General features: G+C 24.5%; 7 protein-coding genes across 10 annotated transcripts; 3 read left to right on the forward strand and 4 right to left on the reverse strand.

Annotated features, from left to right (window-relative positions):
- Positions 1-2: 2 nt before the first annotated feature.
- Positions 3-5085, reverse strand: LOC122861106 (bestrophin-4-like). Its single transcript, XM_044165285.1, has 8 exons — positions 5067-5085; positions 2977-3474; positions 2649-2815; positions 2270-2427; positions 2145-2195; positions 1659-2071; positions 1440-1589; positions 3-1359 (listed from the first exon to the last, which is right to left on the reverse strand). The coding sequence occupies exons 2-8, from the start codon at positions 3288-3290 to the stop codon at positions 735-737; spliced, it is 1878 nt and encodes a 625-aa protein (XP_044021220.1). The 5' UTR covers positions 3291-3474; positions 5067-5085; the 3' UTR covers positions 3-734.
- Positions 5086-6248: 1163 nt separating this feature from the next.
- LOC122861107 (reticulon-4-interacting protein 1, mitochondrial-like) lies at positions 6249-9238 on the forward strand. Of its 2 annotated transcripts, none has more exons than XM_044165288.1 (9): positions 6249-6407; positions 6546-6702; positions 6770-7010; positions 7081-7226; positions 7289-7438; positions 7509-7798; positions 8022-8207; positions 8287-8464; positions 8542-9238. In XM_044165288.1, exons 2-9 carry the CDS (start codon positions 6655-6657, stop codon positions 8740-8742), a joined length of 1440 nt encoding a protein of 479 aa, XP_044021223.1. In that variant the 5' UTR covers positions 6249-6407; positions 6546-6654; the 3' UTR covers positions 8743-9238. The 2 variants fall into 2 exon arrangements, with proteins under 2 accessions (XP_044021223.1, XP_044021224.1); XM_044165289.1 differs by having other exon boundaries at positions 6692-6702; positions 8542-9063.
- Positions 9239-9246: 8 nt separating this feature from the next.
- LOC122861108 (flap endonuclease 1) lies at positions 9247-11026 on the reverse strand. The gene is made up of 7 exons (XM_044165290.1): positions 10824-11026; positions 10620-10722; positions 10390-10556; positions 10196-10305; positions 9902-10105; positions 9610-9828; positions 9247-9547 (listed from the first exon to the last, which is right to left on the reverse strand). The coding sequence occupies exons 1-7, from the start codon at positions 10903-10905 to the stop codon at positions 9290-9292; spliced, it is 1143 nt and encodes a 380-aa protein (XP_044021225.1). The 5' UTR covers positions 10906-11026; the 3' UTR covers positions 9247-9289.
- Positions 11027-11180: 154 nt separating this feature from the next.
- On the forward strand, positions 11181-13950 carry LOC122861109 (probable ATP-dependent RNA helicase DDX27). Its single transcript, XM_044165291.1, has 4 exons — positions 11181-11442; positions 11541-12024; positions 12109-13573; positions 13674-13950. The coding sequence occupies exons 1-4, from the start codon at positions 11356-11358 to the stop codon at positions 13885-13887; spliced, it is 2250 nt and encodes a 749-aa protein (XP_044021226.1). The 5' UTR covers positions 11181-11355; the 3' UTR covers positions 13888-13950.
- Positions 13951-15493: 1543 nt separating this feature from the next.
- Positions 15494-20583, reverse strand: LOC122861110 (sister chromatid cohesion protein PDS5 homolog B). 2 transcript variants are annotated; one of them, XM_044165292.1, is made up of 6 exons: positions 20181-20583; positions 19669-19898; positions 16141-19569; positions 15976-16011; positions 15782-15832; positions 15521-15705 (listed from the first exon to the last, which is right to left on the reverse strand). In XM_044165292.1, the coding sequence occupies exons 2-6, from the start codon at positions 19747-19749 to the stop codon at positions 15649-15651; spliced, it is 3654 nt and encodes a 1217-aa protein (XP_044021227.1). In that variant the 5' UTR covers positions 19750-19898; positions 20181-20583; the 3' UTR covers positions 15521-15648. The 2 variants fall into 2 exon arrangements, with proteins under 2 accessions (XP_044021228.1, XP_044021227.1); XM_044165293.1 differs by lacking the exon at positions 15976-16011 and having other exon boundaries at positions 15494-15705.
- Positions 20584-21254: 671 nt separating this feature from the next.
- Positions 21255-22167, forward strand: LOC122861111 (40S ribosomal protein S20). Its single transcript, XM_044165294.1, has 3 exons — positions 21255-21390; positions 21643-21748; positions 21842-22167. The coding sequence occupies exons 1-3, from the start codon at positions 21388-21390 to the stop codon at positions 22096-22098; spliced, it is 366 nt and encodes a 121-aa protein (XP_044021229.1). The 5' UTR covers positions 21255-21387; the 3' UTR covers positions 22099-22167.
- Positions 22168-22277: 110 nt separating this feature from the next.
- On the reverse strand, positions 22278-24218 carry LOC122861112 (eukaryotic translation initiation factor 2 subunit 1). Of its 2 annotated transcripts, none has more exons than XM_044165296.1 (6): positions 24048-24218; positions 23580-23822; positions 23277-23508; positions 22954-23186; positions 22759-22874; positions 22278-22667 (listed from the first exon to the last, which is right to left on the reverse strand). In XM_044165296.1, the coding sequence occupies exons 2-6, from the start codon at positions 23815-23817 to the stop codon at positions 22488-22490; spliced, it is 999 nt and encodes a 332-aa protein (XP_044021231.1). In that variant the 5' UTR covers positions 23818-23822; positions 24048-24218; the 3' UTR covers positions 22278-22487. The 2 variants fall into 2 exon arrangements, with proteins under 2 accessions (XP_044021231.1, XP_044021230.1); XM_044165295.1 differs by having other exon boundaries at positions 23580-23861; positions 24048-24217.
- Between the last annotated feature and the right edge of the window lie 128 nt (positions 24219-24346).

Below are 24346 nucleotides of genomic sequence, written 5' to 3' on the forward strand. Positions count from 1 at the left end.
GATTATGTATTCAAAAAATAAATATATTATTATATTTTTACAGAAAATAAAACTGGCTGTCGACAAAATTTTATTATTAATATTTTTATATCAATTGAGGATATATTGATAATTTTATGTGAAATTTATATTTAATTATTTAGCTAATAATCAAGCTTTTTCCTTTTTTTTTGGTAAGCCAAGTTAAAAGGGACTCAAAGAATATTGCTCGTACTTGGTCTTCTCATAAAAACAATTTTCAAAATTAAAAAATTAAAAACAAAATAATTAAAAAATTAAAAACACAATAATTAAAAAATATAGACAACTACTTGAAAAATAAAAAAACATAAAAATAAACCACATTATCATATTATTTATTGTTCTGACAGACAAAAAAAAATTAAAAACAATTTACATCTAAACCAGTCAATATTACAATTACAATATTTGTACAATTTCTCGTCAATATTAATATCTGAATAATATTTTTAAAATTAATTTAATTCATCGTTAAAAAAAAATAAAAAGAAAATAATATATTTAAAATGTCAATTGGTCCAACTAATAATTTTTTCTTAAAAAAATGCATTATCAAATAATTATATATTTATCAAACTTATCAATAAATTTATGCAACATAATTTATTATAATTATTATTGCTAAATTTTTTCTCAAAAAATAATTTTATTTAATTTCTATATTATCATTATTTTCATGATTATAATCAAGATATTTATCATCTGTCTGGAAATTATTTTTTTTTTTTTTCTAATGGAAAATTATTAATAGATTTTCTACGCACTTGTGCAGTAGTTTTGTGGAATGTTCGTCTCCAACGCAATACTTTTCTTCTCTTGGCAATGTAATTTGAGCTTTTTCTTTTTGTTAAAATTTTAGATGACAATGAATCATTCATTTCAAATGAATTTTTACAAGTTGTTAAATCATCATTAATTTCTTTTGAAAAAGCAGAATTAACAAAACAATTATCATTATCATTAGCTGATACATCATCATTATCTTCAGTCAACTGTCGAGTTATATTAATATTATAAGGTGATGGATTTTGTATTGACAATGAATGTTGTAGTGAACCATCATTATTTTGCTTTGAATTTTCATATGATAATGTACTCTCTTCCAGGTTCGTTGCACTCGGCCATGGCTGAAGACTAATTCTCGAAAGTCTTGGCATAACTGGTAAAAATCGTTTGCGATTCTGTTCCAATTTTGGCGTTGTCATGTTTATTTTCTTTAACGTACCATTCGACAAATGGCCAGTTTCTCCCTCACAATTTAATTCATCCATCTGTACAATTGTATCAAAATAATCACGTTGAATTTTTTGTGTTGTTGAAGGAGAGCCATGATACTGACTAAAATTAGAAATAATATATATTTAGATTAACCAATCATTATTCAACTTAATATATTAAAAAATTAATTATATATTTACTTTTTTTTATTAATTATAATAGGACTGTCATGTGAACAAGTTGCTGAACTGGCATTTGACATTTTTCTTGTTGGTGTAATAGCACGATTATCATTTTCTTCTTCTTCAATTATTTCTGGTAAAAACATTGTTTGTTTTGCTTCTGGTACACTAAATAATACAATAAATTAATTTAAAAAATAAACTAGAAAATTTAATGATAGATTTTGTTTTACATACGTCATATTAGCAACACTTCCACGATAAGTTTTTCTTTTATAAGTAGCAGCAGCTTCAGTATAAGGAAGTGTAATATCTTCAACATCCCAGTATGAATCTTTAACAAGTGGTGGACAACGACTCATGAGAATATCAACACCGAGATATGATACTTTTGTATGACGATCAATTAACCAATTTAATTCAAAATCTTCTTCATCATCACCAAATGGATTTATCAATTGTTCAGCAACTTTTAGCAATCCCATGAAAAATAAAAATTGTAGTATTGTAAATAGAGGCAAGTATTGATCAAGTTCCATTTGAAAAGGTTTTTCATTTCCCTCGATGAATTGTCTGCCAACCAATGCGACAACAAAAAAACTATATGTTGCAAGTGTTACTACCTGGGTGTACACTAAAGGAATTGATACCTAAATGAAAAAAATTAATTTAATAATAAGAATTAAATATTTTTAATAATTTTCATTGTTTGAATATAATTACCCAATCGTAGCTCCACAAAAGTCCACATTTTGAACGAAACTCGCAAAACTCCTGCGAAGAAAAAAAAAATAAATAAATATATAATTATAATTATATATGGAAATAACAATTAATAAATGACAAACCTCCATAATTATTTTAAGACCTTGATGATCAGGAAGACGTTGACATCTTCTTGCTTCTTTCAAAAGATTTATAAACCAAGTACATGGTATCCAATATGTATTAAATTCCAAACTTGGAACTGACTGGAAAAGTTCGAGCTCAAGTGAGGTCATGAAACCTGCAGATGTGAAAGCAGAAAAATAAATATCAAAACCAAGGTCAAATGTTTTTTAATTTTAAATTAAATCACAGGTATATAAATTATAAATTGACTAATTTTTTTTATTTTTTTAAATGAATAATATATTAATATGATAAACCAACATTAAGATCACAATCTAAACCTTTTTTATTTTCATATATAAATTAAATTTAAAAATTATAAATCAAATATCATACCTGATTCAACAACATGATCAAGAGTTGGAAATCTACGTTTAACAGCTGAACTAATTGATCTCAGTACCAAAATAAGTGATAAATTAAGATAACGCATTAATGATCGTCTCAGCATACGTGCATAATCGTCATTTCCAGTAACATAAAGTGCCACAAGATGCATGACTCTTTAAAAATTAAAAAACATCAATGAATAAGCATATATAAATTGTTAATTAAAAATATTAAACTGTTACGTTATGCTTAATTAAAAATGAAAAATAAAAAAATACTAACAATTCATTATTATCGTTAATAATAAAATTAAAATGAAAATAATAATACTCACTTATCTGGCCATGGTATTGCCATGTATTGTTGCCACCAACGTGCAGCCACGTAAGTGACATAAAAACCGAGAATAAAACTTAGTGGTATCAAGCCAATAAATGTATCACAATAAATAACAATTTTTTCAAATTTTTTTTTATCAGCACTGTTTAAAAAATTACGATATACCGTTGATATTAATGCAAATAATGATAAAAATAATAGTAATTCACGATAAATTAGTTTGTAAAGTGAACCACGCCACATGAATAAAAGTCTTGTAAAACCTCCACTTGTCGAACTTGCAACTTGATACTGATATGATACTGTCATGATTTTTTTTTATATTTAATATCCTTTTAATATTATACACACATTTAATTATCATTTTATGATTATTGTATTTTTATATTTTATTTCTATCTTGTATTTATTTGGAATCACTTGATCTTTTTTATTTTGTCAATCGATATTTCTCCATGATAAACGAGGAAATTACAGTTGTATTGACAATCATCTGGAAAATTAAAATTTTATTATTTTTGTAAATTTTATTTTTGAAATAAATATTTGTTTATTTCAAGCAAACAATGGCAATTTTAAATTTACAAATTCAAGCTTTTAAAATGACTAATTCTAATTAAATTTTTAACTTTAGTGTTAGTCTAGTCAGTGAATATATTTTAAGAACCTTGAAATTTAAAATTAAATTAAAAATTAGAAATGTATATATACTTGAATAATAATTTTTAAATGATATTCCTAAAATAATCGAAGGCTTGAAAAATGTATTCATTTTGGCGCATGAATTTAAGTATTTATTTAATTTAATAATATTAGCCAAAAAAATAATAAATTCAATAATCCTTGAAAAATAAATTCATTAAATTTATATAGTTTTTAAATAATAAAATACAAAAAAAATAGTTGCTTTAATATTTAAAAATGAATTTATAAATTTTTAAATTACTTGTAATATTATTATAATTTTTAAAATGTTTAGCTTTGATAATTTAATGAAAAATTCATGGTGGCATTGTTATTTTCTGTCAGACAATTTGTTTGTTGAATAATGTTGGGCTTGGCAATGATGCAAGTGTGTGGTTTAGTTGTTAATTATAGATTAAACCTAAAATTGACACTGTTAAATGTTTCAAAGATCCGTGAATAAAATTAAATCAATAATAAACTTTAAAAAAATAATCAAATAAGCTTTTTTTTTTAAATAATAAAAATCATCGATTTTCAGCTAGATGGTATTTCGTTAAAAGATTTATATACAAGTATTGAAAATAAACATGAAAAATTATTAAAATATAATACAAAAAAAATATATTTAATAAAAAAAAAAAAAATAAATAAGCATCATCATGAACATCTTGAGTTTATCATAAAAATGTCAGGTTCAAAACAAACTATTTGGCAATGGAATACATCCAAGTTCAATAAACATGCTTAAATTGAAAAGAAAAAAAAATCAAACGTTTGATTTATTAAAAAATTTTAACCAACAAATTATCACAATTCAATAAATCTAAATAAAAAAATTACACTAAACAATTATTAACGATAATATAAATATTTTAGAAACAAATAAAAATTAATTTTTAAAAATTTATAAAATATAGAAAAATTATATTTTCAACATAATCATTTTTTTTTTTTTTTTCTTTAATATTTAAATTTATATTATATAAATATTTAAATTAATTAAAATGAATATTTAACTATTTATTATTTATGATTAAATAAATAAAAAAAATAAAAATTATTCATGATTTAATAGAAAAATCGTTAAATAGATTTTTAAACTTTAGATAAAAAAAAATTCATGTCAAGACTGTAAAAATACTTGACGATAAAAAAAAAATACACCGGAGTTTATAGAAGAAAAAAAATAATAATAATCACAAAAGGTAATAGAGTACAATAAAATAATAATAAATAAATGAAAATAAATAAATAAATAAAAGATTTTTAGTTCACATTGATTTAAAAGTCAAATAAAATTGCAAATAAAACTGAATCCCCATGAATATTATAAAATTAATATTGTTCAATTAATTGTTAATATTTTTCTAATTATTTAACACACACACACACACATACACATACACTGCAGTTTGCAAATGAAGACTGACTGTCTTCATTCATTTTTGCAATCGGTACTCTTGCTATTTTTCAATCTGTATACACTTACCAACCCTTCTCTTTATTTAATTTTTTTTTTTTCAAACAAAACGTCGCTTCAAGACTTTCTCGTTAAATTTTAAACATATCTGTTATTATCCATCCAAAAATCAGTTAAATGGCACGAACCCAATGTCAGAAACATTTATCTCTCAACAAAATAAATAAAAAAAAAATTATACGTACTTAGAAAAAAATCATAATTGTTTTTTCTTTTAGTTTTTTGTTTGAATAATGAAATAATACATAAAATTTTATCTTAACGATAATTACTAACAATTACTAACTTGCTCAAGTCAGAAATTTATTTAACTAATCTTTTAAAATAAAGAAATAGATATTTTTTATTTTAAAAAATTAATCTAGTCTATAAAAAATGTAGATATATAAATAAATTTGAGGCAAATTAAGCCATCAAAATTTTGTAATTTAATGTCAGTTAATTTTTTGAATATAAATTATAATATTTAACTCAAGGTCAATCAATAATTTTAAATTCATTTCAAATTTAAACAAAGAGCCTTCGAAATTACAAAGTACATTTTTTTTTTTTTAATGTTCAATATAATTTATTCTTTTTAATTTTCAATATTTGATGCATCAATTTTCTTGTAATCTCATTATTTTTATGATCATTTTTTTCTATACCATTTGGCATTTAAATACAATTATTACTACTATTATTTTGTAATTTTTTTAAAACATTTTTAACGATGCTGTAATGATGTTGTAACAGTCACAAGATGTGATTAAATGAAACGAAAAAAAAAAAGGTAACAATGTCTAAAAAAAATAAAAAAAAAATTTTCGAGCTCGTAAAAATAAATAAAAATAATAAAATTTATAGCAATGATATTTTTTAAAACCGGTTAATCCTTTTATGTACAAAAATATTGTGAAATAAAAATGAACAATGTTGACATTATTATAAAAAAAAAAAAAATCACAAGCTCGTTAATAATGAACCTTTCAAATTTTTAAATTTAAAAACCACAAAAAAATGATGATAAGCAATTTCGTTTTTACCAAATGCTGATAAATGATCACAACAAACCTAACCTCTATTATTTTTTTAGATTAATTGAACGATAAATAATTAATAAATAATATAAAAATATAAACAAATAATAATCCAATAAATATAATCAAAATTAGAGATACTTTTCATACAATTATAATTAGACAAAGTGATTAAAAAAAATAAACAAGCAAAATGATGTAAAAATGCAAGTGGTTGACTCAAAATGCATCATGTATTTCGTAAGATTTATATTTTTCATTTGTATTTTGCAACAATCTAGTTGTCTATTTCAAGTAACACAAGAGAATGCGTTAATCAGTTATTTTTATCATTAAAAAAAAAAATAAAAATTACATTGTTTTATTATTATTTTTCAGCTCATTAATTAACAAACAAAATATATTATAAAAAAATTTCTTTAAATGATTTAATTATTTTTTTTTTTAAATTAAATATATTAATTTTGTTATTTTATCATTATTAACAATGGATGAAATTTTTTTTCGACTCAACAATCAACTAGATACAATTCAGGTTTGTTTTTATTATATTTATAATTTTATTTAAATAAAAATTACAATATTAATTTTATTTATTTTAGATTGAAGGATCTGCAATTGTACAACAATTATATCACTGGTTACTATCATGTTGTTCTCAAAGTAAACAATTTTTAAATTCAATAAATAATGAATTTAGTAATTATCAATTTAAAGATATTGGTTCAATAATATCACAGTTTGTAAATAAATTAATTGAACAAATTAGCCATCAATACACAAGTATAATAATTAACTCACGAGATATTTATCAACAATTTGGAAGTTATTGTTTAAATGACGGTGAGTAATATAATAAAATAGCAATATACTATTATTTATAATTATTTATTAATTAATATTAATTTAATAGTTACAAGAAGAGACATTGCATACTGCACATTGGGAATGACAATTGGAGGACTTATTGGTTACAGTATTGGTTTTAATTGGAGATCAACTGCCAAACGAATACAATCAATGAAAGCTCTTGTTTGCCAACATTACATTGGCTTTGAGGTAACTATTAATTGCATAATTTTTTTGCGTATTTATTTATTTATTTATTTATTCATCATCAGGGTGTAACACTTGTTGAAGATGCTGAAATTCCAACAATACAAAGACCAAATGAAATATTAATACAAGTCAAAGCAGCATCATTAAATATAATTGATGCAAAAATAACAAATGGTTATTCAAAATTTTATCGAGGATTATTAAATTCTGGGGTTAGTATATCTTAAATATTTTTTAATATTAAATCTTTAAATGATAAATAATTTAAATTTATATTTTTAGTTACAAAAAGAATTACCAGTAACACTTGGACGTGATTGTTCTGGTATTGTCATTGAAATTGGACGTAATGTTGTTAATTTTGATATTGGTGATGAAGTTTATTTGGCAGTACCATCATGGTCATCTGGTACAATGGCTGAATATTTAGTTATTGATAATAGTAAAGTTGCTAAAAAACCAAAAAATCAAACTTTTGAAGCATCAGCTTGTTTGCCATACAATGGATGTATTGCATGGGATGCATTGGCAAATAATGCCAAGATTACAGAGGGTAATGCCAAAGGAAAAAGGTATTTATTTGTTAAGGATTGTTGTTATCTAAATATTATTTCAACAGGTATTTTGTAAACATTATTTATTTACAAAAAGATAAATTTTCATAATCAATGTTTACATAGGATTGGCTTGTCTCTAAGCTTGTCAATTTCTTTTTCTTTTATTTATTTTATTAAACTAATAAATATAATATAATATCTAGACATTAAATCTACAAATAAAATTATTATTTTTTAGATTTTTAATTTATGGTGGATCAACACCAGTTGGATGTTTATTAATTCAATTGATAAAACTTTGGGGTGGTCATGTAACTGCTGTATGTAAATTTGAAGCAACAAAAGTTTTATTAGCACTTGGTGCTCATGTTATAATACCACTTGATGAATGTCATGTTGAAAAAGAACTAGAACTTCATGATACGTATGTTAATTATTATAATAAAATTACACTTTTGTTATTGATGTAATAATAATAATTTATAAAACATTTTTTCTTCAAGGTTTCATACGATTTTTTATACTGGAGATTATGGTGTTGATCAAAGATTATTAAAAAGACATTTACGTCTTGGTGGAAATATTATTTCAACGGTACCAGATAATTTAACATCTGATTCATTTGGATTTATTATTGGAAATATATTTTCTGGATATATTAGATTAAAAATTTTATTTCAAGTAAGAATATAATTTATATATTTTATATTATTTAATTTATGAAATAAGAAGTTTATATTATTTTTTTTTTTTTGCAGTATATATTTGGAATTGATATTTATCATTGGAATGATGGATCAAAAATTAATTCATCAACTTTGGATATTATTCGTCAACTTGTAAATAATAATCAGTTGCAGGGTGTTGTTGGTGCTGCTTTTCGACCGATACATATTGATGAAGCTCTGCATCATGTTGTTAATCCAAACGCAATTGGAAGCACAATTATTAAATTTTGATTATATACAAACGTAAATATAACTTAGCTTTAAATGAAAAAAACAGGGAATGAATATATATGAATTTTAAAAATAAACAGCCGTTCCATCAATCAAATAGGAGGCTTTTAAAATAAAACTTAGGATCCATATTTAATTTATTCAATTTTTTTATATGGCATTTTGATAATTTTGGGTATTAAATTTATAAAATACTTGTGATAAATTGTTGTTTTTTATAAAATTCAATTACCACATTTGCCTTTATTGCATTGTTACTTATTACAAAATGCTCAAATAAAAAAATAAACTAAAGAAAATAAAAAATAAAATATCTTCCAATTATCATCATCTTTTATTTAATTTTATTTAATTTAAATTGTTAATTAAGTTTTAGAAAATTATGTTAATCTATTTTAAAAAATAAATAAAAAAAAATAAACTTTTAAACCTATTTTATTTATATAAATACAATTATCACTTAATAATTAAGATTTAATTTAATGAAAACATTTGAGTTGAGACACTGCTAAATTTTATTTTTCAATTAGTTGATGTTTAATAAAATTTACTTGGCTTTGCCACGAAATTTACCAGATCCAGCACCTCTTCCTCTTTTAGCTGGTCCTTTTTTTTCTTCAGCTTTACGTTTTGTTGATGGTGTTGTTGATAATACTTTGAAAAAACCATCAAGACGACCTTGTGTTGATGTGGTTCTTGCTTTGGCAAGTTTTTTAGCTCCATTACGTATTCTATCTTCATTAAAATTTTTATCACCACAAAGAAATTTAACTAATCCTTCTTCATCAGGTTCAGTCCATTTTAACTAAACAAAAAAATAAAAACATAATTAAAATTTATCAAAACAAATAAATATTTTTAATTTACATCGATATCCTTTGGATCTGCAACATCTGGTTCAATAAACAATGCTCTAGCTTCTTTGTAATTCCAATCTTCTGGTGCTGGATATTTTTTTTGATCAATATTTTCAAGAATTTTCTCCAATGATTTATGAGTTTTAATAAGTTCAATTGCTCGTTTTGGTCCAATTCCTTTGATTGATCCAGTATAATCACAACCAAGTAATATACAAAAATCGATAAACTAAAATTGAAGATATAATTAAAATACAGATATTTATCGATAATAAATAATAATTATTTTTTGTATTAATTACTTCTTCTTTAGTGAGTTCCATGTCTGCTAAAACTTTATCAAGATGAAATTCTTGAACTGGTAATTTTCTTGCTTCACTCATTGTTAAACGACGAAGAAGAACAGTGCTTCCAAATGTCAATGCATCCATATCCTCAGTTGCAGCTGCATAAACTTTACCACCTTTAACAAGAGCTGCACATTGAGCTTCAGCTTCACATGGTGCCTATTTATTTAAAAAAATTATTCAACAATTCAATTCAACAAATACAACTAGATAAATATTTATCAATTTAATTATTGACTTGTTACACACCTCAACATAAGGAATTCCCATTAATTTTAAAAGCTGTTTAGCTTCCTTAACATGTTCTGGTGTTACTTTGACAAGTCGTCTGTTAAATTTATCAATATCTTCAGCATTTCCTAGTTTAAAAGAAAATATTAATTAACACATTTAATCAAATAGTATATAATTATTATCTTTGTATAAATGTATAATTAATTTACCAGCTTCTTCAGCAGCAGCAAGTGCTTTTTGTGCTTCATCTCTTCGTTCAGCACGTTTAGCTAATTCACCACCTTTTAAATTTGGAGGTTTACCATCAAAAACATATACTGGTTTTACACCATTATCAACAAGACGTATTGTTCTGTAGAAAGTTCCCATAAGATGACTGTAAAAATTAATTCAAATTATAATAAAATACATAACAAATAATATATTGATAGTTATTAACCTGGTTGTTTCACCATCAGTTGATGTCAATTGAGCTCCTTCTGATCTGACAGCAATTAAAAATTGATAAAGACACATAGAAGCATCAATAGCAATTTTTCTACCTAAAATAATTTATTAAAATTAATTAAATAGTTTAATAAATATGATATGAATATTTAAAAAATAAAAAGTATTTGTTGATGATGAAAAATAAATAATTTACCAAAATAATTTTTTAATTCACTCTCTTTTATGGCATTTGGAGCCAAATCTGCAATAATTTTTGATAATCCTAAAATTCCCATGATTGATCTATTTTATTTTCATACAAAAATTATGAATACCTATTATTTATTTTTTTTTTATTATAAATAATAGATAAATAATATTTATTTAGAGGGTTAGATTCAAGAAGACAGTAAGAGACACACACACAGTGATCAAGACGGACGCTGTTTTTCCCGCCGATTTATTTTAATAATAAAAAGGTGGCTTTTCATTAATGTCGTTCATGAGTATCATCATTATGGTTACACACAGTTACACTGAGTTACACAGATAGTCACATGTGCATGTTCAATGTCCATGTGTCCATTAACCGGACAGCTCACATGTTTTTTAACATTTTTTTTAAATATAGAAATATAGTGTATAACCTAGAACTCTGAATTTAAATAAACTTGCATTTATTATTATTAATTATTAAAAAATATTATTAATTATTACTCGTAATAATTTGAAAACAAAAAACAAAAATGAGTACTAATTATGACTTAATTAAAACCATTGGTGATGATGAGGAAGTACAAAATTTTTCTGAAACTTCTGATGTAGAAGATGACGTACGTATAAACTATTTTAATATTATTAATTTAAAATTAAAAAACAAAAAAAACTAATAAATAATATTTATAAAAATAAATTTAATTCTTTTATTTAGTATCAACCACGTCAACAAGAAAAAAAAGAACTTAAAGATTTTGATAATGAATTTCATTTTATGGATGATGTTACTGAATATAATCAAGACACGTGGGATGATTTAAAAAAATATGTAAAACGTAAAGCAAGTACAAAATTAGATGATAAAATTAAAAAAAAACGTCGTCTTCTTGAAGATGATACTGAAATTAAAGAAGAAGCTAGTAAAGAAACTGGTATAATATTGCCTGAAGATGAATTATGTAAAGATGCAATTAAAACACGTGAACAAAAAAGTAAAAAGAAAAAAGTTGAAAGTGAAAAACTAGTCTGTGAAGAAATAGTTGATATAAATGATGTTCATTCATTTTATCAAATGAATTTATCAAGACCCTTGTTAAAGGCAATTGCAAAAATGAATTTAATAAAACCAACACCAATTCAAACAGCAACAATACCAGTTGCATTAATGGGTCGTGATATTTGTGGTTGTGCAGCAACAGGTTTGTTGATATTTTATATTTTTTTCAACCTATAAACTGATAGATAATAAATTAATAATAAATAAATAAAAATTAATATTTTAGGTACTGGAAAAACATTAGCCTACTTGTTACCAATCCTCGAACGTTTATTATATCTATCATCAGACGGTCCAGCAATAACAAGAGTATTAGTAGTAGTACCAACACGTGAACTTGCTACACAAGTTTATCAAACTGCAACACAACTTGCACAATTTTGTAATCCAATACAAATTGTTTTATCAGTTGGTGGTCTTGATATCAAAGTTCAAGAAGCAATGCTACGTAAAAATCCAGATATTGTTATTGCAACACCTGGTAGATTGATTGATCATCTTGAAAATACACCAACATTTACAGTAGATTCACTTGAAGTATTGATACTTGATGAAGCTGACAGAATGTTGGATGCGCATTTTGCTGAACAAATGAAATGTATTTTTGGACACAGTGTTAAAAAACGTCAAACATTATTATTTTCAGCAACAATGACTGAAGAAGTTAAAGATCTTGCAGCGGTATCACTTAATAATCCAATTAAAATTTTTGTTGATAGTAATCAAGAAGTGGCTTTTAATTTACGTCAAGAATTTGTACGTATACGTAAAGAACGTGAGGGTGATCGTGAGGCAATTTTAGCAGCATTAATATGTCGTACATTTCATGATCATACAATGGTATTTGTAAAAACAAAAAATCAAGCACATCGATTGCATGTTTTACTTGGTTTATTGGGTATTAAAATTGGTGAATTACATGGTAATTTATCACAACCACAAAGAATGGAAAATTTAAAAAAATTTAAAGATGAAGAAATTGATGTATTAATTGCAACTGATGTTGCTGCTCGTGGTTTAGATATATCTGGTGTTAAAACAGTTATTAATTTTGTAATGCCAGCAACAATGCAACATTACATTCACAGAGTTGGTAGAACAGCTCGTGCTGGTAAAGCTGGTGTATCAGTATCACTTGCTGGTGAAGAAGAACGTTCACTTGTTAAGGATATCATTAAAAAAGCTAAAAATCCAGTTAAAAATCGTATTATACCACCAGAAATCATTGAAAAATATAATAAAAAACTTAAATCACTTGAGCCTGATGTTGAAGCAATATTCCAAGAGCAAAGAGCTGAAAAAGAAATTGCTGCAATGGAAAATAAAGCAAATAAAATGGAAAATATTTTAAAAGGTCAAGAAGAAGAACAAAGAGGATGGTTCCAAACAAAAAAAGAACGAAACGATGAAAAAAAACATTTAAAAAGTTTGAGAATAGCAAAACCATCTCAATCATCTAAATCAAAGGTAGTCAACGATCCTGCCGAAGTTAAAGTCGAAAAATTACTTCAAAAAGCTCAAGCAAGAAATGCTAAGAAGTCGCATAAATTGAAAAAAATACGGGCAGTCGTTGAAACAACTGGAAGACCATCATTTGGTGCCAATAACAGAGGACCCATAAAAAATAAATCATCATTTGCATCAGATTTAACAAACACAAGTGCAAAGGGTGTTAAAAAACTACGTTACGAGTAAGTTGACAGTTTTTTTTTTCATTTAGCAAATAAAAAGAAGATGAAATAAGTTTTTTTAATTAATTTATTTTAATATATATTTATTTTTATTTTTCAGTGCAAATAAAAAACAAAAAGAAAAGTTTGGTGGTAAACATAGTGGTAAACCAGGTAGTAAACCTGGTAGTAGATTTGGTGGTAAACCAGGTGGTAAACCAGGTGGTAAACCTGGTGGTAGACCAGGAGGTAAACCAGGAGGTAAACCAGGAGGTAGACCAGGAGGAAAACCAGGTGGAAAATTTGGAGCTCCACGACAATCTAAAAAACGCTAGTTAAAAAATTACTTTAATCAATTTTTTTGTCTTTAAATAAATTACTTATTTTTAAAAAATTTATATACATTTTTTTTCTTTATCTTCCTCTTCAAAATATTAATAAAAATAACAATAAAAAACAAACTAATAAAATCAAAAACATAATCTATTGTTATTTTTATTATATATATTTTTAGAATAACACCTACATAAATAAATAAATTTCTCCACGAAAATTAACAACTTGAGAGGAAAAAAAATAACATTTCTTTTATGAAGATCAGATGTTTTTTTATTATATAATAATCATTACAGTAATTCGCAATGTAAAATATTAATAATGGTATCATACTACAAAGTCTCTTCATTCATATATTTTTATTTTTAGATTTTTCAATACAATTGATGTCGTATAATCAATCCACGAAAATTACAGTGATACTATTCAATAATATATAGCTTCTATTTATCATCAAAAAAATTATGATTACAATTAGCAAAGATTGAAAAAAACAAAACAAAAAAATTAATCTACGTGTTTATTGATACTTTGTCATCATTAATTATTATATGAAATAAAAAAAAAAATTATTCAATCAACTGTAATTTTCGTGAAGAGACAATACGAGAGTAATTATTTTAATTATTTAATTTATTTAATGTTATCAGTATTTTTATTATAATTATTATTCAATCATTCAAACTTAATTATTTATCAATCACATCCTGGTTTTTTATTTTATATTTATTATCTAGTTATAGTTATCATTATTATATTTTATAGAAAATAAAGATGTAAGACCTAGACCCACGTCAAAGACAAAACAATAATAAACGATAATTAATAATGATGATAATAATTAAAAATGCGTATAAACTTGTTAACCAAGTGACCGTATACATACAAATGATTACATGTATTTATATTTTATATATATATATATATTTTTAATTTTTTTTTTATCATAAGTTTATTATTCTAATCTCGACTTTACTTTCCTACCCATTATTTTATTTTTTTTTATTTATTATAATTCTAATTCATTCATTTAGAAAAGAAAAAACATTTTTACAAACTTATTTCCCTGCTTATTTATCTTACTTTTTTTTTTTTGTTTTTTTTTTTAAATTTTTTTATTGAATAAATGCTTTATTTAAAAGAAAATACAATTTTTCATTCAAAAAAAGCTACGGGTACATCTAAATTAATCTACGTATTATTTATTTATAGTTAAAAAAACTCTAAAAAATAAAATAAACAATGAAATTTTACAATACAAAATTAGGTGTTATACAGAAATATTATTGATATTATATTTATTTTAAAAAATATTTATAATATATAAAAAAGATGAGATAATTTTTTGCAATGATTTGATTTGTTAAAAAAACATTGAATTGTTTTTATGTTATTTTTTCCTGATTGTAGTTATTTTCATATTGAAAAAACGAATAACGTAAACAATGAATTTTAATATGAAAAACTTATGAAAAATTATTAATTTACTTTTTTATTTTGTTAATTTATTTTTTTTTAAGTATTTTAAAATTACGAGAAAGACTTATGTTTTAATAATTGTTGTACATAATGAAAATATTTTGTCTCTTAATTTATTAATCATTCCTTTTTTTTTTTTTTTGTTTTTTTTTTTTAATTTTTATATTAATGATTATTTTTGGATGATTTTATATCGACACAATAATTATCGAAAAGTACAACTAATTCTAATTTTTTTTTTTCTTTTTTTTTATTCATCATGCTCGTTGTTAATAGTGTAATTATTTGTTATTTGATTTATCGTGTTCTCTGAGTCTCTTGGCTGGTGGTTCATCAATCTAATTGAAATAAAAATAATTTAATAAATAATGATATTTACAATAATTTTTTTGTAATTAATATTTATTAATTTACCTCTTCTTCCAAGCCTGGTAATTGGATTCTCGTTTCTGAAGCTTCAGCAGGCTATAAATAAATAAAAAAAATGTTTAAACATTAAAAATATAATTATGATTTATATATTTTTTTCATTTTTAAATTCCAAAAAAACAATGAAAAATTAGTATCTATCTGAAAAACAAAAATTAAAATTATTCCATGCATGTTACCTGTGCATCAATACATTCCATTTCTCCAATATGCAGCTTGAAAATTAAATTGCGAGTATTGACACGGTAAATTATTGTAAATAATAAATTTATAAAAATAAATAATCCAAGTAGGTACTTGACATATTGTGTAAAATAAAATAAAGATAAAAATAAAAAACTTACTCTGGCATCAGTTTCATTTGGTCCAATTCCAATTTCTTTTTGTTTTCCTTTGGGTCCCCTTTTTGGTCTTTCACTCATTGAATTTAAATGCAATCCTTTACCCTTTGGACTTGTCATATTAATTTGTAATTCAGGTGGTAAATAATTAACTGAATTTGTAATTAATTCATCAGTACGTTTAAAGTACATTGTTGGTATACGTGCTTCACTTGGAAATTCTTTCATATCAAAATTAGTTGTTTTAGTATAAATAACATTCATAGCAAGATCACAAACAGCCCATAATTTATAATTTGCTAATGAATTATCTGGTTTAAGTGCATCTTTATGACATTTCATACGATCAATTAAACTTTTATAAAAACCATAACAATAATATTCATTTTTAGTTATTAAAGGTTCAAGAATAAACCATAAACATTGTTGTATTATTTTTAATTGTGATGTATCAAGATGATCAGTAAATGATGGATCATGTGCAAGTATTGGTACAGCAAATACTAACATATAATCTGGTAATATATGTGGTAATTGTCCCATAGCTCTTTCAACAACACCAAGTGATAATGCCTTAACATAATCTCTTCTTCTATTAATATCAGTTTGCATATGTGTACGTAATAATGTTTTTTGTTTTTTATCATTTTCTTTACCAGCTAAAGCATAATAACCCATAAAATCAAGTGGTAAACATTTATTTGGTATACCAGAACCAAGACCACGATGTAATTTATTACTAAATGCTTCTCTAACTTCTTTAACTTCATCAACCATTAATTGTGATAAATTATAAAATTGTTCAGCTGTAAATTGATCACCAACACCTTTTTGTTCACATATTTTTAACATTGAACAACCAGCTTGTAATCTTAACCAGCTCATTTCAGCACGTGTTAATCTTCCTTGTTGTAATAAATCACCTTTATTACCAACAAATGCATTTAACATTCTAAATGTTTTTTGTGCTGATAATACATCTGTTTTTAAACCAAGTAACCAACGTGCCATACATTTTAAACCTTCAATACGACAACGTGTTTCTTCTGGTAATTGTTCTTCATCACACCAATCAGCATCACTTATTGTATTAGCATCTGTTGTTGTTGTTGTTGATGATGCTGATTCACTACTTTCTTTAACTAATAATTCTTTAACAATTTTTCTTGATACCATATTTTTAATTTGTATATGATATTTTTCTGGTAAATTATATGCAATATGACCCAATGTTACAATTGATGTTCTATAATATTCAGATGTTGGTGTTAATGTTAATTTAATTCTTTCAATAATTTCAGGAAATATTGTATCATGTTTATCCGTCATATTAACAAATAAACAACGTATTGCTTGTTTAGCTTGTTTTGGTGTACCAGTTAATGCAAAATTTTGACATATTGGTGCCATTTTATCCATAATATTTGGTGCAACTTCACACAATGGTTTATATTTACCTAAAAATGTAAATATTGATAATACCAATGCACCAACCATTTCATCTTCCATTTCAACAAGTTCAACAAGTTGTTGTAATATATCTTCATGTAAAAAATGTGGTCCAAATACAAATGATAATATAACAAGTAAACGTAAACCTTTTTCACCAGCATTATTTGGATTAAGACCAACTTCTTCAATAACATTACCACCTTTTAAACAATCTTGTACATAACGTATTAATATTCTAATAGCTTCATCATCAATTAATACTGAACTAACACGTTCAAGTAACATTTTAATTGTATTATAATATAAATTTGTCATTATTGGTTGTCCAAGTTTTTTTAATACTTTTGTTATTGTATCAGCACATTCTTTACATGATACATTTGATTGTACTATTCTTTCCATACCATTTAATAATGCTAAATCTTGTTTCATATGATTTGAAAATTTTTGTAAAAATTCCAATACTTTCATTGGATCTGGTAGATAACGTGATATTTGATGTATTTTTGTATTGCATTCACTTGATGATGTATCTTTTGTTTTAACAATTTCAAGCCAATCTTGTACAGAACGTCTAACAGCAAGTTGATGTTTTTGTAATTCAACAAATGCTTTTGATGCATGATCATCAATTGTACCAAGTAAATGATATAATTTTTTCATTCTTTCATCAGCTGATAATTGATATGGTACTAAACATGTATTTAATAATCTTTCAACAAGTAATCTATCTTCCATACCAGTCATATAATAACCATGTAATATTTTATCTTTAATCCATGTTACTGCTTTTTTAGTTGCTTGTGGTACATCAGCATCATTTAAATGTTTTTTATATATCATTGCAAGACCAGCCATAGCTTCTCTACGTATTTTATATTTTTTATCTAATGTTCTTTCTTTAACAAATTCAAGTAAATCCTCATTATCAGATACAACTTCAAAATCACGTTTAGCTGTTGATACTATTGCCATAACAACTTCATATCTAACATTTTCATCAGCATCATGTTGACGTAGCTTTAATGTGTCAGTTATATCTTTACGTAATTCCGGATGATTTAATAAAAAATGCATTGAATATTGTACACATTTTGTACGTATTGATACACTTATATCATTAAATCTTCCTAAAAATGCACGCCATAATTGTGTATGTTGTGTTGCTAAGTTTGAATTTTTTTCTGAAAACATACGTGCTAATAGAGCAACAGCATTTAAACGTTCTGTTTCTAATGATGATTTTAATTTACATTCAAGTTGTGGTAGCACAGATAATAATACACTTGAACAAATATGATTTAATTCATATATTAAATCATATGCTTTTTTACATATTGCTAAACCTTTTTCTTCTTTACCAAGTATCAATACATGATTAAAAAATGCTTGTATATAAGGCTCAAGTGTATCACTACATTTAACAACCAAATCTTTGGCAAGACAATATGCATTTTTTTTTTGTGTTTTATTTGGTTCAACAATATTTATTAATATTATATCAAGTAATTCATTACTAACTGTATCTGATTCAGTTATTAATGGACACAATACATCCAACATAAAACTTTTAACTTTACCAGAATGTTCATCATTAACAATACGAAACATTAATGAAAATAAAGCACAAAAAATTTCTTGACAATCTTCAAGCTCAAAACACATATTAAATGATTTAACATATGCTAAATTTTCAAGTAAATAAAAATATCTTTTAAATGCTGGATCTTTTGGATCACGTAAACCAGCAAGTTGTTTTATTAAAAATAAAAATATTCCTTTAACTTGTTCAGCATCTTTGTATGGTGCTTCTGGTGCATACACACGTAAAACATCAGCAATACAACAAGCAATTAAAAGTTGTACATCTTTACTTTGATGACTTAAAAAATGTTCCTCAGCAAGATGAAGAGCAAGTGGTATATAATGTTGATACATACCTTCATCTTGTCCCATTGCTTGTAGTGTATGTGCAAGTGTCTTTAAATAAAAAAAAAAATATATTAATCAATCATTATTAACAAACAACATAATAATTTTTTTAAGCTTTACTAAAAATAAAATAATAAAATTTATTACCTTGAGTCTACGTATCAACTCATCAGCACCTAGATCTTCACTAACTGATCTACACCCCGCAGGGTATACTATCTCCGACATCTTGTTGACTTTTTTTATCCTCTTTTTGTTACTATTTATATTTGTTTATAATCAATCAATCAATTATTAATAAAATTTAATTATATTACAATTAAATTACAGCTATGTTGTTATTGTTGTTGTTGTTGTTTTAGAATACAGTCCAAATTCTGTAATAATAAAATTAATTAATTAGACAAATAATCTTCAACAATGAAAAAAGTCATGTTCATTTGATTTTCAATATCAGTGTGTGTCAACAGGTTATGTCGATATCAACTAGCACGTACACAAATTACTCAAGGTAAACAATAATTGTACATCAAAATATAATTATATAAAATTAATAATAAAAAAAAAAACAAAAGTTTATACTGTTTAGAAAATAATCAGAGATAAATTTTGATTTTAATTTTTGTTATTGAAGCTAGAAAATTTATTGTTTAATTTACCTGAGAATATGCATAGACACCGTAAACTAATGACACCTTAATTTTTGTCAATGAAAAATAATAATATTAATTTAGTTGTTGTAATACACAATGCACCACAAACGCGTTATTGACCATCAAATACTACTTGAGCACCTTCACTTGTTTTTATTTCTTATTTTCATCATTTATACTGTTATTAAATTACAAATTATTATTAAATCACACAATGTGATGATATTTGGCATTTTAATGTGAACACACTGTATTCAATATTATATTATTATTATTGTTGTTATTATTATTTATTCACTTTTATTATTTTTTTATTTTTTTTATTTAATAATAAATATTTAATACACGCTTTTTTTATGGTGTAAACGGTTAACCGAAGAATAAACGAACGACGCGAAGAATTTTTTTTTTTTTTTTTATTTCTTTTATGAAGGACACTTTGATGAGAAGTTGGCTGCGCATCATTTTGTTTTCACCCACCCCCGCACCCCCGCGTGTGTGTTCGCAAAATTTATAAATATTTGCGAACGCATTTTGTTTATTTTATTTTTTTTTATAAAAAATTATACCTTTTTTTTCATTTATTTATATTAGAACAATGTAATATATGATTTATTAGACTTAAAAATTTTTTATTTGATTATTAAAAAATTTTATTAAGGCTTTTGTACATTGTTATTTTGACCAATGAGATTTTGAAAATTCACGTCACGTGATATGATAAATAATTGAATTTGTTATAATTTTTGCAAATAAATAATGTTTTATTTATTATTAATTGAATAAATGGAGTTCATTTGATGAAATTGTTGTTTATTTTTTTAAATTTAGAAAATCATGATAAAAATTAAGGCCAATTTACAATGATGTCAATTGATGTTAATTGTTTTTACAATTTTTTATAATTTTAATTATTTATAAATTCAATTTTATATCTTAAATAATAATATTTATAAATAAATTTAATTGGAAATTTATTTATTGTTATTAAATATGTTATTATCTATCAATAAAGTTTTTTTTTTTTAAGGTTTCCATTTTGATTAACCGGAAGTGAGAAATGTCAGTGATTCTTCTTTGGCTACTTGGACAATTGTCACAAGTTTTTTTTCCCTTTCTGCATGGATTCTACAGCGTAACAGTATCAACTGGTTCAGCGCTGATCAGATTTCTAAATCAACTCGATTAACTCGACCAGAAATAAAAACTAATCATGGTAATTATAAAATACAATTAAAAACACATATTATCAAATTAAATTTATTCAAAAATATCAATAATTTATTTGTTAAATTGGACTTTAAATTACGGTTTTTTTATATTGAGGTTAGATTTGTTGTACATGTGGTCAATTTTTTTAAGCTCGTATCAATTTTTTTATAAAAAAAAAAAAAATAAAATAATACATTAATTTTATTCTAAAATAAAAACATCATTTTAATTAACATATTGTTGGCTATTTTTTCAGTCAAGCTTAAAGGCAGATAATCCTGAAAAACCAGGACAAGAAGTTGCTCCAATTCACCGCATCAGAATCACCCTAACATCTCGCAATGTTCGTTCACTCGAAAAAGGTAATTATCATCTGTCAATTAAAACCATCCAAAACAATTTACAACAATAATATCATGTATTTAATGCTAAAATTATTTATTTATATTTTTCAGTTTGCACTGAATTGATCAGCGGTGCTAAAAAACAAAAGTTGAAGGTAAAAGGACCAGTCCGTATGCCAACCAAGATTCTCAGAATCACAACACGTAAAACACCTTGTGGTGAAGGTTCAAAAACTTGGGATAGATTCCAAATGAGAATTCACAAACGTGTTATTGATCTTTATTCACCATCAGAGATCGTTAAACAAATTACAAGTATCTCAATTGAACCTGGTGTAGAAGTTGAGGTCACCATTGCCAATGACTAAACAATAATACTGTTAACTGTCTAATAATTGAATTTTTTTTCAATAAAAATACATGATTAAAACATAAAATAAACAGCTTTCTTGTTATTTAATTTATTAATTTAAGTTTAAACTATTTTTTGTTTGGTAATGATTTAAAAATTGACCTTGATGATTGATCTTTAAATAATTATAAAATTAACTTGGATTTTTGATTTTTTTTTTTTTGTGGTTTTATTTGTAAAATTGTGTTGATTCATTAGTCATTACCAAGCACGTATACCTGGATACAGTTAGTTAATATATATATAAAAAAAATGGTATTAATTTTCTTATCAATAATCATCTAATGTTAAGTTTCAAAAAAAAAGTTTTTTTTTATTTTTTTTAATTTTAAATATTTTTAATATTTAATTTTCTCCTTGTGATTCATTGCCGTCTTTATTTTCTTCATCTTCATCACCACTGAATTCGCCCATACCCTCAACTTCTTCTTCATCATCATCACCAGCAACTTCAGCATTTTCCATTTCAGCACGTTCCATTTGTCTGGCCAATTCAGCTTCGTCAGTTGCTGTAACAACTTTTGGCTAAAAACAAAATAAAAATAGTTAATTGTTTAATGGTTTTTCATATAAATAATGTACAATTTATATTATAATATCGAAAAAAATAACTTACAGCCATTTGAATATTGAAAACACCACCAAGTTCAGTGATTTTCTCATCTATAACTTTGATAGCATCATTGAGTGCTTTTAAACCATCACTTTTTTCTGGTGTTGATGTTGTCATAACTGTAATTAATAATGATTAAATATTAAAAAAACAATCCAATAATTATTTATCTTATCAATAATAAGCAAATAATAATACCATAAAGTGGTGGAGCAATCAAATTAATTTTGATTGGCAAATCTTCAGTTGAAAGTGCCAAACCAGCTTTCAATGCTGCTTTGACAGCATCAATGCCTTCATAACCATAACAAGCAACTTCAACATCAGCACGAATTTTAACAGCTTGAGATGTTAATTTACGTTTGATATTGCTAACAAAAACATCTCTAGTACTTTCATCAAGTCCACACTCTGCCAATATTGATGGATCTCTGTTAACACAACAAAAAAATCCCAAACATAATTAAATTAATATTAAAAAAACAAATAAACAATTTTACATAAATAATGAATCAACATACGTAACAGCTTGTTTGAAAAAATCATAAGCTGATGCTTTTTGTTTTTTGTATTTTTCCTCAAAATACCATGCTGTTTTTTGATAAAGTTCTTCCAATTGTTCATCAGTATCATAATGCAAAAGTTCAGCAATATGTCTTAATATTGAATTAACTGCTTTTGCTTTTGCATATCGTTCTGTACATTTTTCAACATCTTCAGCAGAAACTCTACGTTTACTCAAATCAATGTAACCTGTTGATAATTTTTTTCAAATAAATCCACTTGTTGTTTATTGTTTATTAATAAAAAAAAAAAATAAATACCTTTTTCTTTGTCAACACGAATGACAACAACTGGCTCAGTTTTACCTACTCTAATGAGTTTATTGATGGATCTAATACGTCTTCTTGATAATTCAGAAAGCAATATCATACCCTCAATATTATTGTACTCTAATAAATGTACATAAGCACCCATTTCGGCAATACTTCGTACGTTGACCATGACAACATCCTCAACTTCTGGAAACTTTTCCTTGTAATAACGACAACCCAACACCATTTTGTCTGTAATAATTTAATCAAATTATTACAGGTCAAATAGATCTGTAATAATCAAAAATAATTAATAAACAATATTAAATAAATTATTATTGTTATTGAATGAAAGATAGAAAAAAAAAAGCCATCTGTTAAAATTTAAATTTAGTATATTGGAGTAATAAACGAGATTTTAGAGGTTATAATAATAAAATTTAAGTTATCTCTGACAATATAATATATAAACATTACCTGATTAATGATACAAAAATTATAAAAATTTAACTGTATATTTACACTATTTTATACAATATTAATTGGTTTTATAATTTATTTATGTCAATAATCCATGTGGATTTATCACTGAAACTAGCCAGGCAACAGAGATGCTGATGCAATGCTGATGCAACGAAAGACCAACGAAAGACAGCAACAGTGGTTATCAATTATTTTAATTTTTAACAACAGTGTAAAAACATTGAAACAAAAATGAAACTGTATTCTCATTGGTTGATGCAACTGTCATCAATTGACATCTAAAAAATTAATAA

The sequence above is a fragment of the Aphidius gifuensis genome, linkage group LG1 (assembly GCF_014905175.1).
Source record: "Aphidius gifuensis isolate YNYX2018 linkage group LG1, ASM1490517v1, whole genome shotgun sequence".
Classification (NCBI taxonomy): Eukaryota; Metazoa; Arthropoda; class Insecta; order Hymenoptera; family Braconidae; genus Aphidius; species Aphidius gifuensis.